Source organism: Oculina patagonica, chromosome 4 (assembly GCF_052425735.1).
Source record: "Oculina patagonica isolate OP01 chromosome 4, crgOcupat, whole genome shotgun sequence".
Lineage (NCBI taxonomy): Eukaryota > Metazoa > Cnidaria > Anthozoa > Scleractinia > Oculinidae > Oculina > Oculina patagonica.
In genome coordinates, this window is record NC_135761.1 from 23,502,796 (window position 1) to 23,513,225 (window position 10,430).

Sequence of the window (10,430 nt, forward strand, 5' to 3'; positions counted from 1 at the left end):
TTGATTGAAATCTCATGCCTGTATACTTCACTATTATACCTTTTTCGTTGTTTTAGTGGACTAGCTGTTATAGTCATTTTTAACAAAGCTAGACCATTAATTTTAGGTTTCCATTAATGTAAATATTTCTTTTGACTTTTGACTTTTCGAAGTGATGCTCATGATACTGGCCCTTTAAACTTCCATGTTAACTAAGTTAGGACCATGGAGCTTACTCCCAGTTTCAAGTCTGTTAAACCATCCATATTAGTGGAGACTATCTCTATTCACTGGAATTTTGCATATTGGCCTAGAGGAAATGTACAAGTTTGTATTTTTGCACGTGAAGATTGTGTTTTTTCTCTCAAGATGTCGTCTTTTTCTGTAGCTTTACTTTTACGCTCGCATGTCTTTGAGTTTTGAAAATTCTTCTAAACTTCAGCGTGGCTTAAAGTGCTTTGTTTTCACATGTCTGGAGAGAAAGAAAACTTGCAAATACGCGGGTTTGTCATTGCGCCATCTTTTTAGTATTCAGCACGTGCAGTAGCTCTCTTCTAAAACCCATACTACCTTTCGGTCTTGTCGCGTGCACTTCTGTGCTTTTTCCCGACAACCTTTCTCGAACTAGCTGTATTTCAACTGTTCTCTTCTCTTTCATCATTAAATCTTGCCCGTGATAATGGCATGTTTTTGCCGAAAGGAAAACCGTGGAACTGGCCACATGAGCCGGGTTACTTACCGAAACTGGTGTAACTCACAAAATGGGGAAAATGACTTACTTCTAGTTTCACAAGATTCCTAAAGAAAGGGACGCTAAAAAGAATTAGATCGAACAGAACACTCAAGAGCCCCTTTCTTGCAATATATTTTAAAAAACAATCATGACAACCAAATGCCTTTTCGAAAGCTTTTTAATCGCTGAAGCACAAAATTAATTTAAACCCCACGTTTATTCACTGTTTATTGCACACTAATATCCCACAACTAATTAACGTCAACCTGCGATCAAGCTTGATTTTTAAAATGACAATAGTGACAGCGCTGATGGTAAACAAGTCTGTTAAAGCCTTTTTTCTTTCGTGTGGTCAGTCTTCTGGGGTGGAGGGACCTCCTCGATCATGATACGGGTCACCGAGTTCCACCCGGTATAGGCATCAGATCCGGATTTCTTCCCCACGCAGTCTCCGACATTTATTCCCACTTTGACGGCTCCGTTCGGAATTCCCTGGCAGTAACCTGTAATCTGTGTTGTTTTGTGCATGTTGAAGTCTGTTTTGCCGTGGTTGTGAGCAATGCGAACAAGGCCATCAATGGCGAGAGGACCACTGCATTCAACACCATTGAAGGTGAAGAACCAGCGTTTACAGCAATCCAGGCAGTAAGCTATCCTGTAATCACCATTGAATTCCACTTTCAAAGCTGTGTCATAGGCTTTCTTGTTAAACACACACTCCTAGAAGCAAAAAGTACTAAATTTAGTAAAGCAAATTGGACCTTTGTTGCTGCCCTACGTGCCAGTGGGCACAATGGGCAGTGAGTGAGTGACTAGTAAAGCCAAGAGGATTTCACATTTGTTTGCAGGACGTCATCTTACAGCCAAAATTAGCTAAGCCTACAACGTGCAATATACATCGCAAAACTCACCAGTTCATTTCAGTTGTAGTATGAACGAAAGTGTCCCTCAGATTTACTAGTTTTCCCCAATTTGCGTCCTTCTAACGAAAACTTATTAAACTATTTTTTTACCTTTATCAGCCCATTGTCTCTCCCGTCATTAAGATTCTTCCACGCACATTGTTTCCAGTTTCTTTGAGGGACCTGGGTTCCCTGCTCGCCTTTTACACCCTGGTCTCCCTTGGGCCCTTCAGGGCCTTTAGGTCCCATTTTACCGGGTGCTCCCAAAGGCCCTTGATCTCCCTTAGCTCCATCTCTTCCATTGAGCCCAGGGACCCCAGGAACACCTGGTACACCAGCACCACAGCATGTCGAACAGGATGGGGACTGGCTGTTACTCTATAAAGGATAGGAAAAGAGACTGATGATTTCATGGATTTTCAAAGAATTCAACACTTAAAGTTTTAGCTCCATCTGGGACAGCAGATGAAGATCCACTCTACGGTTCCAGTCAAAACTGATATCCAATACCCACCTCTACTTTGCTTCATACTGTTTTGCAGATTGCAGTTTGTTTCCTTTCCGTAGAAGATTTTTAGATACGTCTTTCATTTCCTTTATTGCAAAGACTAATTTCTTACTTCCATAACATTTAGTGTTTACGAATATCCTCAGATACTAAAATAAACCCGACACTTAATTAAACAAGGGAAACGAAGCGAAGTAATGCACGATGAAAGGAAGCCGTACGCACGGGTTTTAGAGGGTCCACATCCTTAAGTTTTCCCTCTTTCTTTGGTCGATTTGTTGTAATTTTACAATTATTTACATAGGAAAAGAAAAAAGCCCTCATTCTCTAGTTAATCTAATCCCCTTTACCGCAAGAAGTACAAAAGCGAAGATCGAGGGATTGATGGGGAGGGGGTGGGGTGGTGGAGCGCTCCCTCCCCCTTGGCCGGGTTTCCGGCCGTTTTTGGTTTTTTTTTTTTTTTGCCGGCGCCAAAAATATTATTTTTTTTAACTCGGCCATAATGACACCAAAAACCGCACAAAAAAGCATCTGGCACCCGTGGAAATTGAATGGATGAACAAGCGAAAATACAAACAATATTGTTCGTTTCCAGGGAAAATAACCGTGTTGGTACTGCACTGAACAAGGTCTTACCGACGGTTTCGTGGAAAACACCAAGTGCGGAATCATGAACGAGACGAGGCAAATGATCAACAAACCCATTTTTCGGCCGCGTATGATTCAGTTCCACTTCGAACGGTCTGTAAAGAACAGAACAACATTTTTAAAACACTTCGTGCAAGCATTCTGGAAACTGAACCTGGTGGTTAAAAATCAAACTTCGGAGATGCGCAAGTTAGGAAATGGACATATATAGGCGACAGTATTCAGTGAAGTGTAGTGGCCTTTCAAGTTTTACAGAGCACGTGCTGTGCTGCTCTCGACCACGCGCGCGTAAATATTAATTCGCGCGCGTTGACGGGACTATGTCACGGATTTTACCAGATATTTGAACAGCCAAAATTTATATTTGTGTCGCATGAAACCTAGCAGTAATAGTCCATTTTTATTAAAACTTGCCATATTAGAGCACTGAAACTGTTAACTAGCATTATTGGCTGCGGATGGCGCGGTTGGAAACGGATTGCAAATTGAAAACGTTAGGCAAACCGGCTTTCAAATTGTTTCCGTGTGTCTTCAAAAAATCGATATTCATAGCCGTAGCTTGATTTCTATCCACGAATTAAAGTTATATCTTCTTTTAGGTGTTCAAAGATAATGTTTTTTATGGGTTAGGTTGCCTTCTACTAATTTCAAAACAGTTTAGACCGAAAATCTGCGAAATCGCCGTGACATAGTCCCGCTAAAAAACTCCCCGTAAGGAAGCTAACGACCCTCTAAACTTCGGTTCTAGCAATCCTTTGCTACCTGTAGGTCGCTACATTCGAGGGGTCGCTACTGTCTTGCTTTCGGAACGGTCTACACCGTTCGAACTGTACGGTATTACTCTACAGTGAAATCCCGAGTTCAGTCGAACCTCCTAGGGAAACGAAAATTGCTGATTCGATCGAGATATAACTGCAGTGTTCGACTTTGCGAAGAAAATGCAAGGCTCGTGCTGACATGGAGGAGCTTCGAGAAATCGAGGGTTCGAGGAATCGGAATCTTACTGTTCAGTAGGATCCATGATTTTTCAAACTTCCCGATAACTTGTGCCAAAACTTGCTCCCTGAGTCGAGCACTGCAATTTTACCCCCGATTTCTCGAGCCAATATTGCTTTCTTTTGCATGGTGATTTGAGAATTCGAGATTCCACCTTATCACTAAAAAGCAACAGTTTTGCAGTCATATTATTGACTTATTCGTTAGAAGTTCTAGATTGCTACGAATTTTGTTTCTCACGTAGTTACCTAATTTTCGTTCACTTAGGAGGGCTCCGGTCGGTCTTTTCAGCGTTAGGGCAGAGATCGTTTTGCCGTTCTTGCGCTTTGTCGCTTTTCAATTTTTTAGGGTACGTGCTTGAAAAGTGATCTTGCTCTATTAAAACGAAATAATCCCTCTCGGCTTGCGAGTAATCTGCTTAAGATCTTATATAACGTATACACTTATATGATGACCTTTTTTACACAGCGCATTGCAAGCAGTCGTAACTGTGAACACGTATTATCTGTTGGTAATACTGAAGCTCTCTAATAGACTGAGGAAGTGAGTTTTGAATCCAAATTTGATTACCGTGTTCAAATACCGTAAAATTCCGGTTATAATAAAGCCCCCGGCTTATAAGCCCCCCCCCCTCCGGTTATAGGCCCATCTACCTGGAAACAAAAAAATACATCCGGTTATAAGTTTCCCCCCCCCCGGATATAAGCCTATAATAAAGCAACATTTAGCCCTGTTCAGTATTGTCATCCAGCAGAGGGGGCTTATTGTTTTTAACCTAAACATGTATTTCGATCAACACTCCCGTGGCTAGTTTCGAAACGTTTTTTTTTATGCCGCTTATAAGCCCTCCCGGATATAAGCCCCTCCGCTTATAAGCCCACCCAAAACCCCTTACGAAGTTGTATAAGCCCAGGGCTTATAACCGGAATTTTACGGTATAATAATGAAAGGAATAAAATAAATAAAAAACGATCCTCGAAGTGGCTATTCGTTCACCGTTTCCATACAAGTGTTGGTTTTTGTGAGGGAGGTAACCCGAAGAACCCGGAGAAAAACTCTCGGAGCAAGGACAAGAATCGCCTCCAAATGGCGCCAGGGGCCGGTTTTCTCGAAAGCCCCGGAAACTTTTCGGGCCCACAAAGCCATTTTTAAATATCTGTATCTTAAAAACAGAGAAGTGTATAGGCCTGAAACTTTGCATGAGGGGGGCGTCTGGTGATATTAAAAATATGTTGAAAAAAATTGCTCTGTAATCATAAGAGATTTGGGGTTTTGCTATAGCTTTCCGCGTGCGAAAATTTTCTCGGTACCTTCGAGAAACGGGCAGGTCCGGGTTTTTGAACCCTGGGCCCTCTACGCATCCCCATCCATGCTATACGTCCCGTTCTTAAACAAAGAGACAATTTTTGAACTAAAATCAAAATTCTTTGCTACATTTTTTTTGGACTAATCTTCCTTGGACATTTTTGGACTAATCTTTCCGGCAATCGTCTTTTTTTGGTATAATCATGACCAAAACCACGTTTTTCAACCTAGCTCACAAACATTTTGTTATAACTTCTCTGTTTTTCTATTGGCATAGTCATATTAAAGCCCCAGTTTTGTCCAAACTGACGAAAACTGGCTTATACCATCCTGTCCGTTCTCTTGATTGGCGGAAAGATCGTGTTCAAAGCTACGTTTCAGTCCGATAAGTTTTGCGGCCTGATTAGTAAGGAAATACGAATTTATTATCACTGGATTTAAAAAAAGTATTTGGAAAACTGTCGCCTACTACTTTAATTTGCCAAAATAGCATTTTGATCTCTCACGTCTTAACGAGAGGGGAGGTCATTCCATTTCCGTGCTTTTCCACCGACTTTTCAGAAGAAACGGTCGGGTGTATCATTGAATCCAGACGCCTGAATTTCAAGGCTGAAAGATTTCAACTTATAGGCGGTTACTGGTCTGTGTAGGAAACTTTGAACCACCTGGCGAGTAGTTGTGGTTATATTTTTCCCATTTGACACCGAATATAGAATGAGACAAGAGGCTGTCTCTGTGGATTGCATCTGTTAGCTTTATTTCATAAAAGAACTAGAAAACGGCCGCGTCTTCTTCACACAGCCTGATACAAACATTAGAAATCGTTTAAAAGAATTTGAAGTATCTGTACATCGTAAAATTCAAGTTCCAAAAATTAGCCCTGGGCAGGAGCCCATTTTTATATTTGCTAAACGATCCTTTTAGTTGGGCTTATTTTTGGGAGATCTTATATACGGGGGGACTTAATTTCGGATGGAAATTTGCATTTCAAACATCTTTGGGTTTCTATTTGTACGGAATACTGACGAAAGAAGTCCAGCAATAGAAGTTTATAATCAGAAAAGTTGTCTCTTTCTTTAAGAGCTGTCTATATACATAATAAGCAAATGGCCTTTTGAGCTCATCAAAATGTTTTTGCATCAGAGATTTGTGGGCTTATTTTATTTGTTTTTATTTGGGAGGAGGGGGCGCTTATTGTTTTACTTCTTCGCTCTTTTTTACGGTTTAAGGTTAAAATTTATTATATAATCAGGTAAAATGTAATTTACTTTTGAAGCTCTGTTAAGAAACTAATTTGACGGTGTTGGCTTACATGATTTTCTTTGAAAAAATACTATCCCTTGGTAAGTCAAAGCTTTCATTTCCGAATTAGCAGGTCTGACGATTTATGTCTAGGTGAGAGATGTTGTTCGATTCTTGTGTTTCTCAGTTGTCCTGACCTCTTCCAAAAAATTGACTCACGAAAATAGGGCGAGAGACGACTGAATTGACTGAAGTACACAATTAAACAAAAGAAAATAACTCTGCACTCTTGACATTTATCAAATGACAATCAAAAGTTCCCGTTTTCTAAACCACTTTATTGAGCCATCTCAAATCATGCCACTTTATTACAAGATTGCTTATTTACCCACAAATTTAACTTTGACAACTACTGTCTAAAACAGCGCAACCAAACTATCGAAGGCTTCGTTTTTCTTCACGGCTCACTGCGTTCTCCTCTACGACTGCGGTTTAGGGACTTCCTCGATCATGATTCGTGACACGGAGTGGTACCCGGTGTACGCGTTGAAGCCAGCGTTGTAACCAGGACAATCTCCGACTTCCAATCCAACGCGTACGGTTCCTTTACCAATCCCCTCGCAGTAGCCCCCGATCTGACTGTGCTTGTGTATGTTGGTGTCTGTTCTGCCGTGATTCTGGTAAATAACATCGATCCCTTCGATAGGCATAGTGCACTCCACACCATTGAAGGTGAAGTACCAACGCTTACAGCAGTATAAGCAATAATAAACTCCGAAATCGCCATCAAACTCCACCTTCAATGCCGTCCCGCTGTTTTCCTTGACAAAGGTGCATTCCTATTGTAACAGATAAAAATGAAAATTTAGAAGAAATTTCAATCGATTTTAATAACCAATAGAGAAATATTCGCTTTCTCTAGACAGGCGCGGTGGTCTAATGGTTACCGCGCTAGACTCCGGATCGATTTGTCCGGGTTCGAGCCCTGGCAGGGGTCACTGTGTTGTGTTCTTGGGCAAGACACTTGACTCTCATATAGGCTGTAGATGGCTTGGAGAGAAAAGCAGCGCACTGCCACGGATTGCAAGCACGAGAGAAGTGACCAGAAATGAAGTAGTTGCGAGCGGCAGATTGGCGGGGACCGGGGGAGCGAGCAGCGACAGGAAGGCCGGACACGCCAACACAAACACACGGACTCAGGCGATGCCCCAGACGGAATCACGTCATGTGAGCAGAAAGAGAGGGATCAGGCATGCTGGCGAGCACGCTAGTAGTGCCAGGAGCACAATCTACCAAAGCCTACTCTCATAGTGCCTCTCTCCACCCAGGTGTATAAAAGGGGAACTTGCAAATAATGCTGGGGGTAACCTATCATTGTAAAATATAACTTTAAAATCTGTAGAAACCGATTCTGCGACCAACCATTTGTTAAGGCGGATCAGCATTTGGAAAAAATTTCGGGAAACTTGGTTCTTTTCGACAAGATTTGTGCGAAATCGCGAATTTTAAGTCTCGTGAAATTGCCTCTTTTGTTTTCTTAAAATTAAGTTCCCGCGAAAATAACAAACAATAGGGTATAACTGACCTTTATCAAACCATAGTCCCTGTCATCGTTTAGATTCTTCCATGCACATTGTTTCCAGCTACCTGCCTCCTAAATCATGATGATAAAAGAGAAAACATAGTTAACGTCGAGCAAAAAAAAATTCTAAATTCCAATCCCATTTATAACAATAACAGATGAAATGCCACTATTTGAATTCAGCCAATGGCGTGCTGATAAAAAAAGAAACACACAAAACAAAGACCGTGGAAACATTTGCTTAGTTTTTGCTGGTACATGCTAACATTACCTAATGCAGGCACGTACTTCATCTGTGGGAAACGTCGCCAGTTAACTCATTTTAGGTTTGCTTAAGTTAGATGAAAGAGTCGCACCTGACACTTAATCGCATGTATGAGTTTGTAGCACTTGACAATATCGAGGTTTTTTAAAGAAAGGTTGACGTTTCAGCGCGTTCGTCGAAAACTCCAAAATATGTTTTGAGCAGTATACCTAGCTCGTATAATGAAATATAAAAAAAGAGAAAGTTCAGCTGTACATCGTGTTTTGTGGAGAGATTTGGATTTAGTGTGGAAGAAACGGACAGATGGTATGATTGAGCTATGATCACCTCGATGCCCCCAGTGTGGCTTATTTGTTGTGCCGAAAAATTTCCGATCAGTCTCGAAGATTTCGGATTGACTTCGATGAAAGTCCCTTTGGGCTACAAGAACAAGAGGCCCATTGTTTTGAGCTTAATCGGTAAAGTTGAGCCACAACAATAGGTCATTTCTTGATACGGTGACCAGACTTTTTGCAGAGACGACGCAAACCGCTAGGGAAATGAATAAAATGTAGAAGCTTTGAAACGCTATTTTCAGCATTTTTCATAAGGTATTTCCTCAGACAAATCAATCCGTTCAACTGGGGATTCTTTTCCCAACTAAAAGTATTTTGCTTTTAAATTTTGGATTAAAATTTAGACGAGGCAAGTGCCTCGTCTTTCCTCTTGCTAGCTATGGCCCTGCGTTTTTGAAGGAATATCTACAGACGTGTATCGCTTAAAAGTTTGTCAACCTTTTTTCAACAACTATCCGGCATGATCAGTGTGAGGCTCAAAACTCCGCCGGTACAAAGCTTTAAACTTACCAGCGGGACGGCAGAAAACACCAGAATCATGCACAAGACAGGCAAAATCGTCAGCAACTTCATCTTTATCTTGGTCAGGTTCACTTCAGTTCCTTCTCAGCCTGGAAAAATTCAGTATTAAAAATTTAGGACAGGGTTAAATGTGAATTTGAGTGAAATTGGAAGAGGTTTAAAGAAGGGATAGAATAAAGAAAATTATTTTTGGAACACCACAAGACAGTTAACCTCCACGCAAGAGCACCCCAGGTTGTCAGGGACTGTTTTGGTATCCATCTAATAATTTTCTAATTTTAAAATCAATTTTTCTAATTTCTCTAAATTTTACGAATCCTTTGAGAAAAACTATCTCCTCTCCAAACATCCACAAAAATCACCCAAAAATTTACAAAACACTGCAAAACATAGATTCGTGTGATGGGCGTAGAATGTTTGGACTGCTTGAAACGCGAACGAGATATTCGCATTAACCCTAAGTTAGGCGGAGTATAAACGGCTTTCAGGTTTACCCCCGCTTTAAAAATAAAAGCAACAAAACCTCAAAAACACTAGAATGTCGGTTAAATTGTGTCCCAAATTAGCGGGTAGGAGAAGAAAATCGACAGCATGTAAAAAAGTATGAATGAAGTATTTTGTACAAGTAGAGAAAAGAAACAAGTAAAGGGAAAGTGTTTTTCAAAGGGAGCTTGACTCACGGATCGCAGGTTTCCCCTAAAAGGTTAAAGGTTCGTAATAGGCCAAATTTTTCCTCCAACTTAACCATTCTTTCAGATTTTTTGTTTTTTTTCAGTTTTACGTCTTTAGTTCAAACTATAGAAACTTAGCTGTTGTTTTTGAGGTGTCCTTCATTTAAAATGGAATTCAGATCGGAAGGGAGTTTCGTTCCGTGACCCAGAAATTATTCAACAAAATAAAAACTTTTTATTTGTTAATTCAATTGCCTGTAGGAAAAAATAAAGCGCGATATTTGATTAAATTTTACGGCAAAGAATGATGCTGGGGGATCGAAGATCAACGAAAAGTAAAATAGTACCTGATATCTCCGTCACCTTTTTAGTTGTGCCTTTGTGTCTGTTCCTCTACTCGTCTTGCTCACAGCAACTCCTCTCTGCAGAAGAACTGCAAAACGCAATTCGCTTTTAATTATAGCACAATGACCTCGCAATTAAAAACATGACTGATTGCTTGTCATATATATTGGCAAAGGATTGCTTAAATAAATTTGACAAAAGCTTGCTCTTACGTTTTCCTTGTTTTATTTGTTTTGTGTATTTTGTTTTGCTGTTGTTCTGAAAGGCCGCACAGCGTTCATTTCAGCGCTTATATGTAATGGGACTAATCGGTATGAGACTTGAATGAGATCATTTGGTTTGAAAAGTCGAATTTTGAACGCAATAACGACAGCGTCGATAACCATACGAGCTAAAC

General features: G+C 40.6%; 2 protein-coding genes across 3 annotated transcripts; both read right to left on the bottom strand.

The window, feature by feature from the left end:
* Positions 1-872: 872 nt before the first annotated feature.
* On the bottom strand, positions 873-4,130 carry LOC144652703 (collagen triple helix repeat-containing protein 1-like). Its single transcript, XM_078512752.1, has 4 exons — positions 4,015-4,130; positions 2,759-2,865; positions 1,726-1,992; positions 873-1,432 (listed from the first exon to the last, which is right to left on the bottom strand). Exons 2-4 carry the CDS (start codon positions 2,825-2,827, stop codon positions 1,040-1,042), a joined length of 729 nt encoding a protein of 242 aa, XP_078368878.1. The 5' UTR covers positions 2,828-2,865; positions 4,015-4,130; the 3' UTR covers positions 873-1,039.
* A 2,500-nt stretch (positions 4,131-6,630) lies between these two features.
* LOC144651948 (collagen triple helix repeat-containing protein 1-like) lies at positions 6,631-10,179 on the bottom strand. 2 transcript variants are annotated; one of them, XM_078512024.1, is made up of 4 exons: positions 10,052-10,179; positions 9,006-9,106; positions 7,899-7,967; positions 6,631-7,152 (listed from the first exon to the last, which is right to left on the bottom strand). In XM_078512024.1, exons 2-4 carry the CDS (start codon positions 9,066-9,068, stop codon positions 6,793-6,795), a joined length of 492 nt encoding a protein of 163 aa, XP_078368150.1. In that variant the 5' UTR covers positions 9,069-9,106; positions 10,052-10,179; the 3' UTR covers positions 6,631-6,792. The 2 variants fall into 2 exon arrangements, with proteins under 2 accessions (XP_078368150.1, XP_078368149.1); XM_078512023.1 differs by having other exon boundaries at positions 10,036-10,083.
* Positions 10,180-10,430: the final 251 nt, after the last annotated feature.

Coding starts and splice junctions, on each gene's coding strand:
- LOC144652703 (XM_078512752.1), bottom strand. CDS start 2,827: ATGGGTTTGTTGATCATTTGCCTCGTCTCGTTCATGATTCCGCACTTG. Junction 1,993..2,758: donor TGTTTTCCACGAAACCGTCG/GTAAGACCTTGT, acceptor TATCCTTTATAG/AGTAACAGCCAGTCCCCATC. Junction 1,433..1,725: donor GAGACAATGGGCTGATAAAG/GTAAAAAAATAG, acceptor TTTTGCTTCTAG/GAGTGTGTGTTTAACAAGAA.
- LOC144651948 (XM_078512024.1), bottom strand. CDS start 9,068: ATGAAGTTGCTGACGATTTTGCCTGTCTTGTGCATGATTCTGGTGTTT. Junction 7,968..9,005: donor TGTTTTCTGCCGTCCCGCTG/GTAAGTTTAAAG, acceptor ATCATGATTTAG/GAGGCAGGTAGCTGGAAACA. Junction 7,153..7,898: donor GGGACTATGGTTTGATAAAG/GTCAGTTATACC, acceptor CTGTTACAATAG/GAATGCACCTTTGTCAAGGA.